The sequence below is a fragment of the Hoplias malabaricus genome, chromosome Y, assembly GCF_029633855.1.
Source record: "Hoplias malabaricus isolate fHopMal1 chromosome Y, fHopMal1.hap1, whole genome shotgun sequence".
Lineage (NCBI taxonomy): Eukaryota > Metazoa > Chordata > Actinopteri > Characiformes > Erythrinidae > Hoplias > Hoplias malabaricus.
The window spans coordinates 68,439,314-68,457,641 of NC_089820.1; the positions used below are offsets into that span (position 1 = coordinate 68,439,314).

The window sequence follows — 18,328 nt, forward strand, 5'->3', positions numbered from 1 at the left end:
CACGTAACTGTAATAAACAAATAATATAGAAAACATGTGACTGTAATAAACAAATAATATAGAAAACACTTAACTGTAATAAACAAATAATATAGAAAACATGTGACTGTAATAAACAAATAATATAGAAAACATGTGACTGTAATAAACAAATAATATAGAAACATGTTACTGCAATAAACAAATAATATAGAAAACACGTAACTGTAATAAACAAATAATATAGAAACATGTGACTGTAATAAACAAATAATATAGAAAACATGTGACTGTAATAAATAAATAATATAGAAAACATGTTACTGCAATAAACAAATAATATAGAAAACATGTGACTGTAATAAATAAATAATATAGAAAACATGTTACTGCAATAAACAAATAATATAGAAAACATGTGACTGTAATAAACAAATAATATAGAAAACACGTAACTGTAATAAACAAATAATATAGAAAACATGTTACTGCAATAAACAAATAATATAGAAAACATGTGACTGTAATAAATAAATAATATAGAAAACATGTTACTGCAATAAACAAATAATATAGAAAACATGTGACTGTAATAAACAAATAATATAGAAAACATGTGACTGTAATAAACAAATAATATAGAAAACACTTAACTGTAATAAACAAATAATATAGAAAACATGTGACTGTAATAAACAAATAATATAGAAACATGTGACTGTAATAAACAAATAATATAGAAACATGTTACTGCAATAAACAAATAATATAGAAAACACGTAACTGCAATAAACAAATAATATAGAAAACATGTTACTGCAATAAACAAATAATATAGAAAACATGTGACTGTAATAAACAATTAATATAGAAAACATGTGACTGTAATAAACAAATAATATAGAAACATGTTACTGCAATAAACAAATAATATAGAAAACACGTAACTGCAATAAACAAATAATATAGAAAACATGTTACTGCAATAAACAAATAATATAGAAAACATGTGACTGTAATAAACAAATAATATAGAAAACATGTGACTGTAATAAACAAATAATATAGAAAACACGTAACTGTAATAAACAAATAATATAGAAAACATGTGACTGTAATAAACAAATAATATAGAAAACATGTGACTGTAATAAACAAATAATATAGAAAACATGTGACTGTAATAAACAAATAATATAGAAAACACGTAACTGTAATAAACAAATAATATAGAAAACATGTGACTGTAATAAACAAATAATATAGAAAACACGTAACTGTAATAAACAAATAATATAGAAAACATGTGACTGTAATAAACAAATAATATAGAAAACATGTGACTGTAATAAACAAATAATATAGAAACATGTTACTGCAATAAACAAATAATATAGAAAACATGTTACTGCAATAAACAAATAATATAGAAAACATGTGACTGTAATAAATAAATAATATAGAAAACATGTTACTGCAATAAACAAATAATATAGAAAACATGTGACTGTAATAAACAAATAATATAGAAAACATGTGACTGTAATAAACAAATAATATAGAAAACATGTGACTGTAATAAACAAATAATATAGAAAACACGTAACTGTAATAAACAAATAATATAGAAAACATGTGACTGTAATAAACAAATAATATAGAAAACACGTAACTGTAATAAACAAATAATATAGAAAACATGTGACTGTAATAAACAAATAATATAGAAAACATGTGACTGTAATAAACAAATAATATAGAAACATGTTACTGCAATAAACAAATAATATAGAAAACATGTTACTGCAATAAACAAATAATATAGAAAACATGTGACTGTAATAAATAAATAATATAGAAAACATGTTACTGCAATAAACAAATAATATAGAAAACATGTGACTGTAATAAACAAATAATATAGAAAACACGTAACTGTAATAAACAAATAATATAGAAAACATGTGACTGTAATAAACAAATAATATAGAAAACATGTGACTGTAATAAACAAATAATATAGAAAACACGTAACTGTAATAAACAAATAATATAGAAAACATGTGACTGTAATAAACAAATAATATAGAAAACATGTGACTGTAATAAACAAATAATATAGAAAACATGTGACTGTAATAAACAAATAATATAGAAAACACGTAACTGTAATAAACAAATAATATAGAAAACATGTGACTGTAATAAACAAATAATATAGAAAACATGTGACTGTAATAAACAAATAATATAGAAACATGTTACTGCAATAAACAAATAATATAGAAAACATGTTACTGCAATAAACAAATAATATAGAAAACATGTGACTGTAATAAACAAATAATATAGAAAACATGTTACTGCAATAAACAAATAATATAGAAAACATGTGACTGTAATAAACAAATAATATAGAAAACACGTAACTGTAATAAACAAATAATATAGAAAACATGTGACTGTAATAAACAAATAATATAGAAAACACGTAACTGTAATAAACAAATAATATAGAAAACATGTGACTGTAATAAACAAATAATATAGAAAACATGTGACTGTAATAAACAAATAATATAGAAACATGTTACTGCAATAAACAAATAATATAGAAAACATGTTACTGCAATAAACAAATAATATAGAAAACATGTGACTGTAATAAATAAATAATATAGAAAACATGTTACTGCAATAAACAAATAATATAGAAAACATGTGACTGTAATAAACAAATAATATAGAAAACACGTAACTGTAATAAACAAATAGTATAGAAAACATGTGACTGTAATAAACAAATAATATAGAAAACATGTGACTGTAATAAACAAATAATATAGAAAACACGTAACTGTAATAAACAAATAATATAGAAAACACGTAACTGTAATAAACAAATAATATAGAAAACACGTAACTGTAATAAACAAATAATATAGAAAACATGTGACTGTAATAAACAAATAATATAGAAAACACGTAACTGTAATAAACAAATAATATAGAAAACATGTGACTGTAATAAACAAATAATATAGAAAACATGTGACTGTAATAAACAAATAATATAGAAACATGTTACTGCAATAAACAAATAATATAGAAAACATGTTACTGCAATAAACAAATAATATAGAAAACATGTGACTGTAATAAACAAATAATATAGAAAACATGTTACTGCAATAAACAAATAATATAGAAAACATGTGACTGTAATAAACAAATAATATAGAAAACACGTAACTGTAATAAACAAATAATATAGAAAACATGTGACTGTAATAAACAAATAATATAGAAAACACGTAACTGTAATAAACAAATAATATAGAAAACATGTGACTGTAATAAACAAATAATATAGAAAACATGTGACTGTAATAAACAAATAATATAGAAACATGTTACTGCAATAAACAAATAATATAGAAAACATGTTACTGCAATAAACAAATAATATAGAAAACATGTGACTGTAATAAATAAATAATATAGAAAACATGTTACTGCAATAAACAAATAATATAGAAAACATGTGACTGTAATAAACAAATAATATAGAAACATGTTACTGCAATAAACAAATAATATAGAAAACATGTTACTGCAATAAACAAATAATATAGAAAACACGTGACTGTAATAAACAAATAATATAGAAAACATGTGACTGTAATAAATAAATAATATAGAAAACACGTAACTGTAATAAACAAATAATATAGAAAACATGTTACTGTAATAAACAAATAATATAGAAAACATGTGACTGTAATAAATAAATAATATAGAAAACACGTGACTGTAATAAACAAATAATATAGAAAACACGTAACTGTAATAAACAAATAATATAGAAAACATGTGACTGTAATAAACAAATAATATAGAAAACACGTAACTGTAATAAACAAATAATATAGAAAACATGTGACTGTAATAAACAAATAATATAGAAAACACGTGACTGTAATAAACAAATAATATAGAAAACACGTGACTGTAATAAACAAATAATATAAAGACATGAGAATTATTTTAAACAAATGAGTTTTATGGCAAAAAATATTAAAGTGGTCAAAGGGATACTTGAGTTTAAAACTCAGGCCTGAACTCTGTGGGAAAAAAGGCAAATGGTAGCATGAGAGTGTTTGGTACAGCGTGATAAGACATCCATAGAAGATAAGGATGACCTTTTAATTGGGCTCCTATGATACACTGCATACCTAGAAGATGAGGGTATCATTTTAATTGGGGTTCTATGGAATGCAACTTAATTTAAAAAATAGGAGGGGCGAGATGATCTCACCCAAAAAGTGTATGTAAACTGTGGTCTTCAGTATCTCATTGTGAGTGAGTCTGCAGGAGGCTTCTGAGACTGCTCTCCAATGCTTTAAGAAAATAAAGAGCCTGCTGATCTTCCAAGAAGTCGTCTTCATCTTTCAAGTATCTTTAAAAAGAACTAGAAACTTTTATTTGAACTTATTCTTTTAAGTATTATAGTTTAGACTAGATATAAGATTAATACGTCGTGGTAAGGACATTTTGGTGGCCCGTACTAAGGGGACTCTGAGAGACCCCGACCGGTGGCAAAAGATCGTTATCAGCACCAGAACTTGTGCATTTCGTTTTGGGGGTGAGAGAACCAACCTCATCGTAGCGCATCATAAAACGGGTAAGCAGAGCCTTTTTTCATATAAATTCTGCATATTGATGAGCTTGTCTCTCTGCCACAAAAGGTTGTAATGCAGTTCGTTATGTAAAGAAGGCTTATTGGAAGAGAGGCATGATTAAAAAACTTTTGAAAAAAAAGGAGTTTAAAGGAAAAAACAGCCTTAAAAAGTCCAAAATTATACAAAAATACAGTTGTTGGTCCTTTAAAAAGCTGCTGAGACTTACACAACTGCAGAGTGGAAGCTCAGGGAAAAGGCCGCAAGCATAAAAAGACTAAAATACTTAAAAAAAACCCTTGGCTGAATAAAAAGTAATAATAAGAAAGAGAAAGAGCTCAGAAAAGAATAGATAAAAAAGAAGGAAAAATAAAAGTGCACAGAAAGAGAGAGAAAAATGTGCATGAAAGGTACCAAGAGTTAAAGTGTTGTGTGTTTGTTTGTTTATGGTCAAGTAATGGTTAATAGTTAAGTTAAATAAAGAAAGGATGCTGCAGATTGGATTAAGCCCTCTTTATTAGAGGTGGGATTAGCCCGACCGTAAATCCTGAGAAATTCACTAGGTGATTTTTGGGTCAGTTTGATGAGAAACTGGAGGTGTGATACTGAGATTTAATTAGGGGTGCCCACTCGAAACACTGTTGATGAACACTGTATTGATGCTGCCTCTCTTTGAATTATTACACTTCATAAGGAGCGTAAATTAAAAATAAGGAATAAAGGTATAAGAAAATAAGTAGAGGTAGAAAACAAAAGCATGCTGTTAAAGTGTGAATGAGTCGACTATGAGAACTGTGTTGAATGTTGAAAGTGATGTGTGTGTGTGTGTGTGTGTGTGTGTGTGCTTAGTGAGTTTAGAAAAAAAGGAGTGTCTTGCCGAGAGTGTGTGTATGTCAGTCACCCCTCCCTTTTCCCTTCTATGTGTGTGTGTGTGTGTATGGTCAGCTGAGAGAATTGAGTGCCGAGTGCAGGTGGGGCAATGGCCACCCCCCTCCTTTCTTTGGTTCATCATGAGTGTGTGGGTAGAACTGGTCTTTTCTTTGCACTGTAAAGAGATAATTCATTTTCTGTGTGTGTATTTAAAGAAAGTAGCAAAAGACACCTCAGCCCATACAGTGTCAGAGAGAAAGAGTGTCAGAAAGTGTTTAAAGAAAGTGGGAAAATGTGATAAAGCATGAAATATTTAGAAATCAATAGGGAATGAAATTTGTAATGGTAAAAATTATCAGCTTCGTTCAAGGACAGGTAGCGTAAATTATTCATGAACCTCAAATTGAGGGTTTTGATATTTGTTATGAAAATGAGCCTTGAACAGAAGACGTTTTTAAATAAAAAGTAAAAACAATGAGCTTTCTGGGAGACTGTAAAATAAAGAAAACAGTAGAAAATGAGCTCCAGAAAGATGTTTTTTAGATGCTGAGAATAGAAAAAAGGAGAGCAAGGGGTTAAAGCTGAGAGTACATTGGGGAAATTGTAAGGTGTAATCATGGGTAAATTAGTATTGGAGAAAAAGGGGAAAAATTTTGAAGTCTCCATATGATGGCTTTTATTGGGAAAAAGAAGAGATCACGGTCTAAAGTTCCTCTCAATTTCGCTGCATCTTTGAGATCTTATGCTTTGTCGGGGGGTCTCCTCTGACAAGTGTCTTAGGCCTAAAATTCACTCTTGAAAAAGAGAGAAATGACAGGACTTTGATTTGTGACGTACTGATAAAAGCCACGTTGATTTGGTCTAAAATGGAAAATAATAGTTATTTGGGGAAATTAAAAATATACATTTATAAAAAATATTGATGTATAGTGCTGTACAGGGGTTTGGAGCTCCTGAGATTGGGTGTGTTTGAACTAGGTTTTTTTTTTCCAATGGGTGTAGTGCGTTTATGGAGTTTTTGCTTAACCCCAGACCCACTCAAAGGAATGCAGCTGCAGGAGAGCATTGTGTGTGTACAAAGAGACAGGATGAGGATTAAGAGATACACGTGTGCTGAGCTTAAATTATATAAATGATACCAGTAATAATTAGAATAACATACACATAAAATAAGGTAGGGAATTAATGTGGATAAATTAACATGTATATATTTTTGTCAAGCAGATTTGTGTTACAGGACCATCAGAATAAAGCTGAAAGCAGGTGGTGCCATCAATACAAGGTAGAAGGAGAGAGACAGAGAGAGAGAGAGAGAGAGAGAGAGAGAGAGAGAGAGAGAGAGAGAGAGAGAGAGAGAGAGAGAGAAAGAGAGAGAGAGAGTGAGTGAGAGAGAGAGAGAGAGAGAGAGAGTGAGAGAGAGAGAGAGAGAGAATGAGTGAGAGAGAGAGAGTGAGTGAGAGAGAGAGAGAGAGTGAGAGAGAGAGAGAGAGAGAGAGAGAGAGTGAGTGAGAGAGAGAGAGAGAGTGAGAGAGAGAGAGAGAGAGAGAGAGAGAGAGAGAGAGAGAGAGAGAGAGAAAAGCCAAACTGAGTAAGGGAAGTGTGAATTTATTCTCACACATATACACAAACACAGGATTAGTTTAATTACACTATGAACACACAGTTTAAGTTGAAGTAGTGAAGTAAAAATGGGGAATAACTTAATAAATCCCGAAAAAAGATATTACACCATTTTTCCTGATGTTGTCTGAAGGGGTGGGAACGAAGGTAGAATTGTCAGAATGCATGAAGCAGTGGAATAAAAAAAACAGCTAAAAAAGAAAAGCAATGGCCACTTAGAAGTTCATTTGATGTTGAATTATGTCAGGAGGTGAGAGAGATGGTGGAAAGGAAAATTACTAGAACTAAGGCCCAGGTAGAGAGAAAATTACATTGCTTAGCAATAAATAACAAGCTTTTGAAACCCATGCAATTAAAATGAGAGGAAAAAGTTCAGGAGAAAGAAAGGGAATTTCCTGGAAAAGATAAGAGATACAGTGACGAAGGAAGACAGGGAGTTAAAGATAGACCCCCACCGTATGCCCCTGAAATAAAGTGTGCAGCACACAAGACAGCCAGAAGCACAACAGTATCAGAGATCTCCTGTATACTGCTGGACTTGTGGTAAGCCAGGCCACTACAGTTGTGATTGCCAGAGTCAAGAATGGTATTGAAGGTGCCCAGGAGACCTAAGGGGGGAGTATATAAATTTGGTTGCCTCAACAATGGTAAATAAAGAACTAGTAAAGCCAATTAGCGTAAATGGTTAACACTTTGTGAAAAAAGTGATTCAAAAATTTCACAAGCACTGAGAATCAAACACAGACTAGGGTGTGTTTATCATCCTCAGTCACAAGGCAGAGTAGAAAGGCAAAATGAAATAATTTGTGCAAAGATTGCAAAGATTATGGCAGATAGAAAACAGAAAAAACCCTTTATTATTGATGAGCATGAGAATGCCAACAAACAGAGTCACTCACCTAACGCCTCATGAAATGTTAACTGGTCGACCAATGCCAGTAACATATTTAAAGGGACCCACCTGTGGCCCCAACCTTGAACAGTTGCAAAAAGAACTACAAGGGTATGTCAAGTGAAGAAAAAAACAAACAAAAAAAAAAACACTCCCATCAGCTACATCCGCTGTGCAACAACAAAGCACAGACACAGACGTCATCAAGCCAGGTCCGAGCAGAGAACAAAGACCGGTAACTAGGAGCGTCACTAGAGTCTAGGCAACGGCTGGCAAACAGTCATCCAGACTCATTTTTATTTTTATTTTTTAGCTCAGTTTGAGGAGTGAGCCAAGCACCGCCTCTGCTGCAGTAACAAAAAAACAGAACAACTCATTAACTCTGACTGTATAATTTGACATTATGCCTGGTTGGCATCCATTTAGACATCCTGGACTTTGTGGACTGAAGGGAATCACTTGTGTATTGTTTATGTTGTCCAGCATCATTGTGATAATCATTCTGTCTGCAGGTATTTCTTACACAAATTATGACCCACAAGGTAACCTGAATGATACACATGTTCACACCACTATACACATCCACACAGGTCAGAATAAATGACACAGGTCTAGTTCTAATTTCACTCGAACGTGAGAAGCGAGCAGTAGTCTTATCTCTAGTATATTCTGCAGTAAAGCAGTCCTGGAACACATCAGAAGGATTAGTTTGTGAACGCTACTGTCCAATAAATAGTCAGCAGGTTTGCATGGGGACATTAAGTGTTTCACCAGGAGAATACAATGTACTTAATGCTTACATAAGCCAGGTATATCTAACTGTACTCAAATTCCAAATTGTGTTAATCCAGCTTCAACAAAACTAAGACAACAGTTTCATAAGATACGTTGTGCCTTGGCACTAATAATGGTACATCACCTCAATCAGTCCAAGATAGAGCAAGATTATTTTGTGAAATTTAGGAGCTAATGATACAGTTACAGACATAAAGGGTATGTTTTTGCTTTTGTTTCTTCTTATTTTGTTTTTATTGGGAAGTTGTGTTATGCCATTTATTCGCAGCATGGTGGGTAAAATTATGTCTGGACTCACAGGACAGTATCCCGTACTTCAACTTGTACAATCCAGTGGATCTCCTCAAACTATTTGTGTGACATGTCATGTCCGACCTTACACCAACTCGGATCGTCAAGTCATCTGACTTGTGCTGGGAACCTCTCCCTATACGTCAGCAACGTGCCTATCTACGTGATGTAAAATCACAATAGGTAGAAGACAACATCTTCAGGAGCAAACAGCTTCGTTGCATGTTTTATGTTTTCCATGTATTTACTCGTGTTATTCCTTTGGTTATTATTTGCTGTACTCTTTTATCCATATATTCATTTGTATTTACTCATGAGAAAATGCAGTTGCACATGCCATTCTTGTTTATTAGGAACAGGGATAGTTAAGCTTGCTAAATATTTACATATACATTACTCCCAGATAGACTCTGTATTGTATGGTAGTCAATATTAGGATGTAATTTGGCCTATTGGGTATTGGCTGATTAGCCCCAAAGACTGTGAAAGGGTGTGAAGACAGGGCTATAAGACCTGAGCAGTCGTGAAATGTCCATATAATGGGAGAAAGGAGGGCCTGACGAATCTTTATGGACCTATTACCCAAGAGAGGGTTTGTGCTTCATTGATGAGCATGGTCTAAGAATATAAGCTGTGTCAGACTCCAGTGTTGACTGACTCTTAAAGTCACCCAGGACAGTTTGTCCAAGGACAGTCGACATTTCTAAAAGTTGTTATGGCCGTCCATGCTGGAACGTGTTTTATTAAGGGTATCTGCCTGATATTCTATCATACAATAGTATGACCTGTCTGGGGAGGAATGATGATATATTATGGTATGTTTAACTTAGTTTATTTTTAGTCAGTATTATTTAGACACATATATCCAGCTATTATACACAATATATATATATAAATGCATATATGCACCTTTATTTACACTTATAAGAAGATGCAGTGGTTCACGACTAGTAGTCGTGAAAGGGGGGAATGATGGAGAATTCACTTTTTCATAGATCAGGCATGGGACATTTCCCCAGAGGCAAAAATATACAGACATGTTACTGCAATAAACAAATAATATAAAAAACATGTGACTGTAATAAACAAATAATATAAAGACATGAGAATTATTTTAAACAAATGAGTTTTATGGCAAAAAAATATTAAAATGGTCAAAGGGATACTTGAGTTTAAAACTCAGGCCTGAACTCTGTGGGAAAAAAGGCAAATGGTAGCATGAGAGTGTTTGGTACAGCGTGATAAGACATCCATAGAAGATAAGGATGACCTTTTAATTGGGCTCCTATGATACACTGCATACCTAGAAGATGAGGGTATCATTTTAATTGGGGTTCTATGGAATGCAACTTAATTTAAAAAATAGGAGGGGCGAGATGATCTCACCCCAAAAAGTGTATGTAAACTGTGGTCTTCAGTATCTCATTGTGAGTGAGTCTGCAGGAGGCTTCTGAGACTGCTCTCCAATGCTTTAAGAAAATAAAGAGCCTGCTGATCTTCCAAGAAGTCGTCTTCATCTTTCAAGTATTTTTAAAAAGAACTAGAAACTTTTATTTGAACTTATTCTTTTAAGTATTATAGTTTAGACTAGATATAAGATTAATACGCCGTGATAACGACAGTATCATGAAAGGTGATTATAAATAAAGTGTATTATTATAATTATTTATTTTAAAAATCAACATTTCTGTGCAACAGAAGAATAATTTGGGGATTTGGAGCTCCTCTCAACCCATGAACTACAGCTCTGATAAAACAAGGTGGTGAGACAGAAGGACTATAAATTATTAAAAGCTGTCAGATAAACAATACAGTGTTTAAATGCTTCTTAAAGGTGGAGAGTGAGGAAAAAATAATTGTAAGTAATTGTTTTAAAAAATAATAATAATGTTACCTTTAAAGCTTTCTCTGCCTTCAACAGTCCTTCCTATATCCTACAATCACTAAAATATACACCAGTCATCCATGACATTACAAGGTTATGCATTTTTCTTTCTGTTATAACATCTCCACTAGTGACATACACCAATCAGCCATAACATTACAACCACCTCCTTGTTTCTACACTCACTGTCCATGCTCCCAGCTCCATTGATGGAGTCCACCTGTTGCTCTGCAAACTTTGTTTACCCCCTTTACCCTGTTCTTCAAAGGTCAGGACCCCCACAGAGCAGGTGTGATTTGTGTGGAGCATCATGCTCAGTGCTGCGGTGACTCTGCCACTGTTGTGGTGTGTTAGTGTGTGCTGCACTGGTAGGAGAGGATCAGACACAGCAGTGCTGCTGAAGAAGGGGCTCTGTCCAAAGTTCACTGTTTGGTAACTGACTCTTCTGCTGTATTTGTTATTTGTAGTTAGTTGTAGTAGAGCTGTGTAGGGGTTTGTTTTTACAGCAGAGCCATGGAGAGAAGCATCTACCTCTTCATTCATTCATTTATTCATCTATAACCCTTATCCAGTTCAGGGTCACGGTGGGTCTGGAGCCTACCTGGAATCACTAGGTGCAAGGCAGGAACACACCCTGAAAGGGGCGCCAGTCCTTCACAGGCAACACACACACACTCTCACACACCCACATGGACACGGGGAGAACACACCACATTCCTCACAGACAGTCACCTGGAGGAAACCAACGCAGACACAGGGAGAACACACCACACTCCTCACAGACAGTCACCCGGAGGAAACCCACGCAGACACAAGGAGAACACACCACACTCCTCAAAGACAGTCACCCGGAGGAAACCCATGCAGACACAGGGAGAACACACCACACTCCTCACAGACAGTCACCCGGAGGAAACCCATACAGACACAGGGAGAACACACCACACTCCACACAGACAGTCACCCGGAGGAAACCCATACAGACACAGGGAGAACACACCACACTCCACACAGACACCCTGGAGCTGTAACAGAGACACTACCTGCTGCGCCACCGTTTCGCCCTTAGTTCTTCATTAATAATGGAAAATGTTTGCTATGTTTTCCAAAGCCAAACCACCACACAGTGTATGCAAATCATCCCAGGCTCCTGGCTTCTGCTTCATTCCCCAGCAGCAGCAGGTTTATTAGTCTGAGTGCAGTAATCCTCCGCCATTATTCAAACATTCAAATAGCACTGTAATAATGTATTTGGATACCACAACAGATAAGAGATATTACACACAGGGAAGAAAGGGAACCTCAGGTGGAATTAAAAATCATTTTCTACTGCAAACAGGTGTAAACCTCCCCCCATGTGTGTGTCAGTGCAGCTCCACAACCACAGAGGCCTGGCTTGAGCCTTGCATTTGGTCACTCCTCTGTGTGGAGTTTCCAGCCACAGGGGCTACACTTGTGCTGTGGTAGTGGGTCCTAATAGGGCATTAGTGTAGCTAGCCTCCAGTAACGAGTGGTCTTTGTAGATTTATTACTCCAAAGGAAATCACAAGGGAATATACTAAATTTATTTTGCCTTACATTTTCCATGAAGACCATATTCATAAACCTTTATAAATGCATGTATATATTTTTGTAATTTGGTGATAAAGCTGTGTAAGTATTCATATAAACACAAATAATTCCTCAAAAGGTCCTTATATCCATTCCATCCATCCATCCATTTTCCACCGCTTATCTGGGGTCCGGGTCACAGGGGAAGCAGTCGGAGTAAAGAAACTCCCTCTCCCCAGCCACCACTTCCAGCCCCTCCGGGGATATACCAAGGTGCTCCCAGGCCAGTCGAGACATGTAGTCTCTCCAGCGTGTTCTTGGTCTGCCCTTGGGTCTCCTCCCCGTTGGACATGCCCGGAACCCCTCACCAGGAAGGCGTCCAGGAGGCATCCGGACCAGATGCCCGAACCACCTCAACTGGCTCCTCTCGACGTGGAGAAGCAGCGGCTCCACTCCGAGTCTCTCCCGGTTGTCCGAGCTCCTAACCCTGTCTCTAAGGGAGAGTCCACACGCCCTGCGAAGAAAACTCATTTCAGCTGCTTGTACCTCCAATCTCATTCTTTCGGTCATTTCCCAAAGCTCGTGACCATACGTGAGGGTTGGGACGTAGATTGAACGGTAAATCGAGAGCTTTGCTTTTCTGCTCAGCTCTTTCTTCCCCACAACGGACTGGTATAGAGCACACATTACTGCTGACGCTGCACCAATCCGCCTGTCAATCTCGCGCTCCATCTTTCCCTCACTCGTGAACAAGACCCCGAGGTATTTAAACTCCTCCACTTGAGGCAGGATCTCACTTCCAACCTGGAGAGAGCACTCCACCCTCTTCCGGCTGAGTACCATGGACTCGGACTTGGAGGTGCTGATCCTCGTCCCTGCCGCTTCACACTCGGTTGCAAACTGGACGTCCCGGCTCAAGGAATCCAACAAGACCACATCATCTGCAGCAAGCAGACATAGAGTCCTGAGACCACCGAACCAGACACCTTCTGTCACTTGGCTACGCCGAGTTATGAACTAAAATTTATGAACAGAACCGGTGACAATGGTGAGAATGCCTAGAGTCCAACTCTGACTGGAAACCAATCTGACTTACTGCTAGCCATACGAACCGGACTCCTGCTCTGTTTATACAGGGACTGGATGGCTCGTAGCAAAGAGCCCAGTACCCCCCACAGAATACCTCTAGGGACACGGTCGAATGCCTTCTCCAGATCCACAAAACACATGTAGACTGGTTGAGCAAACTCCCATGCACCCTCCAGGATCCTCGCGAGGGTAAAGAGCTGGTCCTATGTTCTACGGAATCTGCATTGTTCCTCCTGGATCCGAGGTTCAACTATCAGTCGGACTCTCTTCTTCAGTACCCACGCATAGACCTTACCGGGGAGGCTGAGGGGTGTGATCCCCCTATAGTTGGAACACACCTTCCGATCTGCCTTCTTAAAAAGGGGAACCTCCAGTCTGCCAGTCCAGAGGCACTGCCCCCGATGTCCATGCGATATTGCAAAGACGTGTCGGCCAGGACCGCCCACAACATCCAGAGCCTTGAGAAACCCGGGGCGAACTTCATCCACCCCCGGGTATCCCTACTGCCAAGGAGTCCCCCCAGAGTGCAGGGATTGCCAACATAACTGGCACCGACAACCTTGCAACCACAGCTCCGTTCAGCCGCCTCAACAATGGAGGTCCGGAACATGGCCCATTCGGACTCAATGTCACCGGCCTCCCCCGGGATGCAGTCGAAGCTCTGCCGAATGTCGGAGTTGAAGATCTTTCTCACAGGTTCCTCTGCCAAACATTCCCAACAACACCTTAAGCACACGTTTAGGCCTGCCAGGTCTGTCCGGCATCCTCCCCCACCATCTGATCCAACTCACCAATAGGTGGTGATCAGTTAACAGCTCAGCACCTTTCTTCACCTGAATGTCCAGAACCGGTCGGTGCTAAGCCGGGGGGCTACGAGTAAGCCCACTCCTGCCTTATGCCTCTCACCCGGGGCAACTCCAGAGTGAAAGAGCATCCAGCCCCTCTCAAGGAGATTGGTTCCAGAGCCCATACTGTGTGTCGAGGTGAGCCCAACTATATCTAGTCAGTACCTCTCAACCTCACGCACCAACTCAGGCTCTTTTCCCACCAGAGTGGTTACGTTCCATGTTCCAAGAGCCAATTTCAGTAACCGAGGATCAGAACGCCAGGACCCCGACCCCTACCAGGGGCTATTGCCCCCGACAACACAGCTCCTAGGCTCACGCAGGCACGCAAACCCCTCCACCACGTTAAGGTGGTGATCCAGGGAGGGGAAAGCCCTTATGATGAGTTATATTTGATTATTTTGTAACATAAGCAAGTGTCACTCTTCATTATAAAGCCTTATAAATGGTTAATGAAATGTGCACAAATATAAACCACCTAAAATACACATTAATGACTTAAACACATTATAAATGTTTAAAATTACATCATTGAGTGTAAAGTTATTGCTATTTTTTTCTAATAAATAATAATGTAAACCATCAGTGACTTGAAGCCCACAGTGATGACATTTTCAATAATGTATTCACATTTGATACTATGTATTACAGGCGTTTTATAATGATGCACATGTCATTATCCATTTAAAAGGCTTTATAATGAATAGTGATAAATGTATAAGTTAAAAAATAACCAATTATAGCTCAGTATAAGAGTCTGATGAGGCATTAGTAGATTTTATAAGAATTCTTACAAAGTATTATTACCAAGTTACAAAAAGTTATGATCACATTTATAAATGCATATAAATAAGGGCTTCGTAGACAGTGATAACTTGTTTTGTTCAATGTACGCAAAGCATTTCCTTTGCTTTTCGCCTTCTTCCTCTGGGTTTATTGACTCCAGAGCCGTAAAACCGATCAATTATTCAAAATGAAGAACAATGCGCCCACTCTGTGATCAAGACAAAAACAGACCTAGATAAACTTTAACTTTTTCATTTACATAGTTTTCCTCGTTTATCTTTAACCACACGCACAGCCAACTGCACCCCACCTGCTCTTCACAAGCCCCACTGGAGCATGATACAGTTTTACAAGGCCAAAAGTTTGGGGACACCTCGTCTGGCACTGTTTATCCTGAATGTAGGGTATTAATTGTGTATCTGCTCACTTTTTATACCAGTAACAGCCTGTGATCTTCGGAGAAGACGTCACCTTGTAGAAACATTCATTTCATTGTTTATTTATGAAAACATTTGTTAGAAAAAGATTTCTCTCCATATTCTTCATTTAAACGTATTGTTGGCTTCAGATCATTGGTTCCTCCAACACATTTGTTTACTGGGTCCTGCCCACGTTCCTCCTGAGGCTGTGACATCAGAGGATCCCTTTATAGCTGTAGTTTGGATATTTCTGATTTATTCAAGGACTGGTTCTTCATGAGGTAAGACTGGTGTCACTGCATCTTTCTGGACTTTACCTGTTCAACATCATTGATTAGTTATTAGTCAAATTAACTTCAGCACGAAGCAAACTGTTCACTGAGAGATGTTTCATAGAGTGTTTGTTTTTACACATTTTCTAACATTGTTGCTGTACAATTAAAAACACATATCTCCATTTTTGTCGATTCATTTGAACACTGTGTGAAACATTAATGAAGAATGGACCAATAGAAATGCTCCAAAATAGATTTATCTTTCATTGTTATTACATTGACTTGAGAAGGTTTTTTCCTTCTCCTATGATCATTAATATTTGGGAGATACGTGTTTTTCTTGCACAGTGCCGACATTTTAACACCCCTCCTCCCCACTTTCCTTGGACAGGGCATCTATTCAGCACCTGTGGGAGTTTATAACATTACCATGGCAACCACCCTCACCTTCCTCCTCCTCCTCCTCCTACTCTCAGGTAAAGACCTTTTCTTAAAACGATTGATATCTAAACTTCAGATAAGTGCATGAATGTTTATAGAGGAGCACTGTGTATTTCTACAGTTACAGAGTGTGCTTCATCTGTTGCTCTTCATTCTTTTCACTTGTTACTCCCCTTTCGCCCTGTTCTTCAGCGGTCAGGACCCCCACAGGGCAGGTGTGAGTTGGGTTGTGGTTACTTTGGTTGAAGGGCTATTCTCAGTCCAGCAGTGACACTGAGTGTTTAAAAACTCCAGCAGCACCGCTGTGTCTGATCCACTCATAACAGCGTAACACACACTAACCACATTGTAACTGCCACTACAGCAGAGAAAATGATCCACCACCCCCATCATACCTGCTGTGGGGGTCCTGACTGTTGAAGGGCAGGGGGCAGCAAAGTATGGACTGCAGTCCTACAGTGTGCACATACACAGCCAGTGTACAATGATTGTAGAAATAGTAATGGTAGTAATGTTGTGGCTGGTCGGTGTCCACCTGCTTATACAGAGTTTCTTCTGAAATTAAAAGGGTTAATAGGGAGGCTGTCACTTTTGGGCTGCTGTAATGGTCTTTACTCATCTACTATCTACTAACTCCTGAATATGTTTCCAGGTTTTTCTCCTGCAGATCAAAGCCGTCTCAGGACTTTCCACCTCATTGAGAAGAAGATGATTCAGTCTGAGGCTCGAGCGGCGTGCAGAACAAACTACACTGACCTGGTCACTGTGTACAGTGAGGAAGACAATGCTGCACTCAGTGATCTGACCAAGACCTCGAATGATACACCTTGGATTGGTCTGTACCGCAGTCAGCCCAGAGCTAAATGGTCTAATGGTGATAATGTTACATTCAGTGATCTGAAAGGGGACTGTGGGACAGGGCCCTGCTGTGCTGCTGTGAAGGCTGATGGATCATGGGAGAGCCTTAAGTGCACAGAGAACAGAACTTTCATGTGCTATAAACAAGGTAACTACTGATCATTATCTACAGAGGCATCAGCCAAATTAATTCTACCACAGTCTATTAATTATTTATTCCTATCTTTATATTCCTTAACCTCCACAGATGCTACTGACCTCACCTTCAGCTATAGTTTAGTTCTGGAGAGTCTGACCTGGTACGAAGCTCAGAGTCACTGCAGGGAGAACTACACAGATCTGGTCAGCATCAGAGATCAGACCCAAAATGAAGAAGTGAAGAAAGAAGGGAGGTACAGCAGTGGATCATTCTGGATCGGTCTGCTGACGGACGACTGGGAGTGGAGTGATGGAGGACGCTCTGCCTACAGGAACTGGGGGACGTATCAGCCTCGAGCACCATCATCAACATCAAACTGTACATATCTGAGAAATGGGAAATGGAACTCAGCGCCATGCTCTGTGTTACCGCAGTAAGTCAAGACTTCACAATCACTCTCTTATCCTCAGAATAAAACACATCTTATGTTCATCAGTGTCTCTGATCCCACTCTAAAACATCCTCTTGTGTTTGTAACTCTGTCTCTCACAGCGTACATCCATGTGAGTGCTGAGCCTATGAACTGGGAGAGTGCTCTGGACTACTGTAGTAAAGAGAACAGGAGCAGTGTCCTGCGCATTGAGTCTGACCTGGACCAGAAAGAGGTGGAGAGAGAGCTCAGGAGGAGGGGTGTCTCTGGGACTCTGTGGCTGGGGCTCGGACAGAGTCGACTCTTTGGGTTCTGGATCTGGACGAATGGGATCTCTGTGGGACCCTTTAGTAACTGGGTCGGTGGGAGAGCACCAGAGGCTCCACTGTCTCAGAACTGTGGGGCAATCGACACAGAGAAAGGCTTTAAATGGCGTGATAGAGACTGCAGGTCAAAATACAGGGTTCTGTGTGAAGAAAATTAA

The 18,328-nt window shown here is 37.6% G+C and overlaps 1 protein-coding gene across 1 annotated transcript; it reads left to right on the forward strand.

The window, feature by feature from the left end:
* Nucleotides 1-13,403: 13,403 nt before the first annotated feature.
* On the forward strand, nucleotides 13,404-18,328 carry LOC136678509 (macrophage mannose receptor 1-like). The gene is made up of 6 exons (XM_066656556.1): nucleotides 13,404-13,571; nucleotides 13,828-14,145; nucleotides 16,368-16,452; nucleotides 17,070-17,423; nucleotides 17,523-17,792; nucleotides 17,967-18,328. Exons 1-6 carry the CDS (start codon nucleotides 13,404-13,406, stop codon nucleotides 18,326-18,328), a joined length of 1,557 nt encoding a protein of 518 aa, XP_066512653.1.

Coding starts and splice junctions, on each gene's coding strand:
- LOC136678509 (XM_066656556.1), top strand. CDS start 13,404: ATGGACTCGGACTTGGAGGTGCTGATCCTCGTCCCTGCCGCTTCACAC. Junction 14,146..16,367: donor CGAACTTCATCCACCCCCGG/GTATCCCTACTG, acceptor TTCCTTGGACAG/GGCATCTATTCAGCACCTGT. Junction 16,453..17,069: donor CCTCCTCCTCCTACTCTCAG/GTAAAGACCTTT, acceptor ATATGTTTCCAG/GTTTTTCTCCTGCAGATCAA.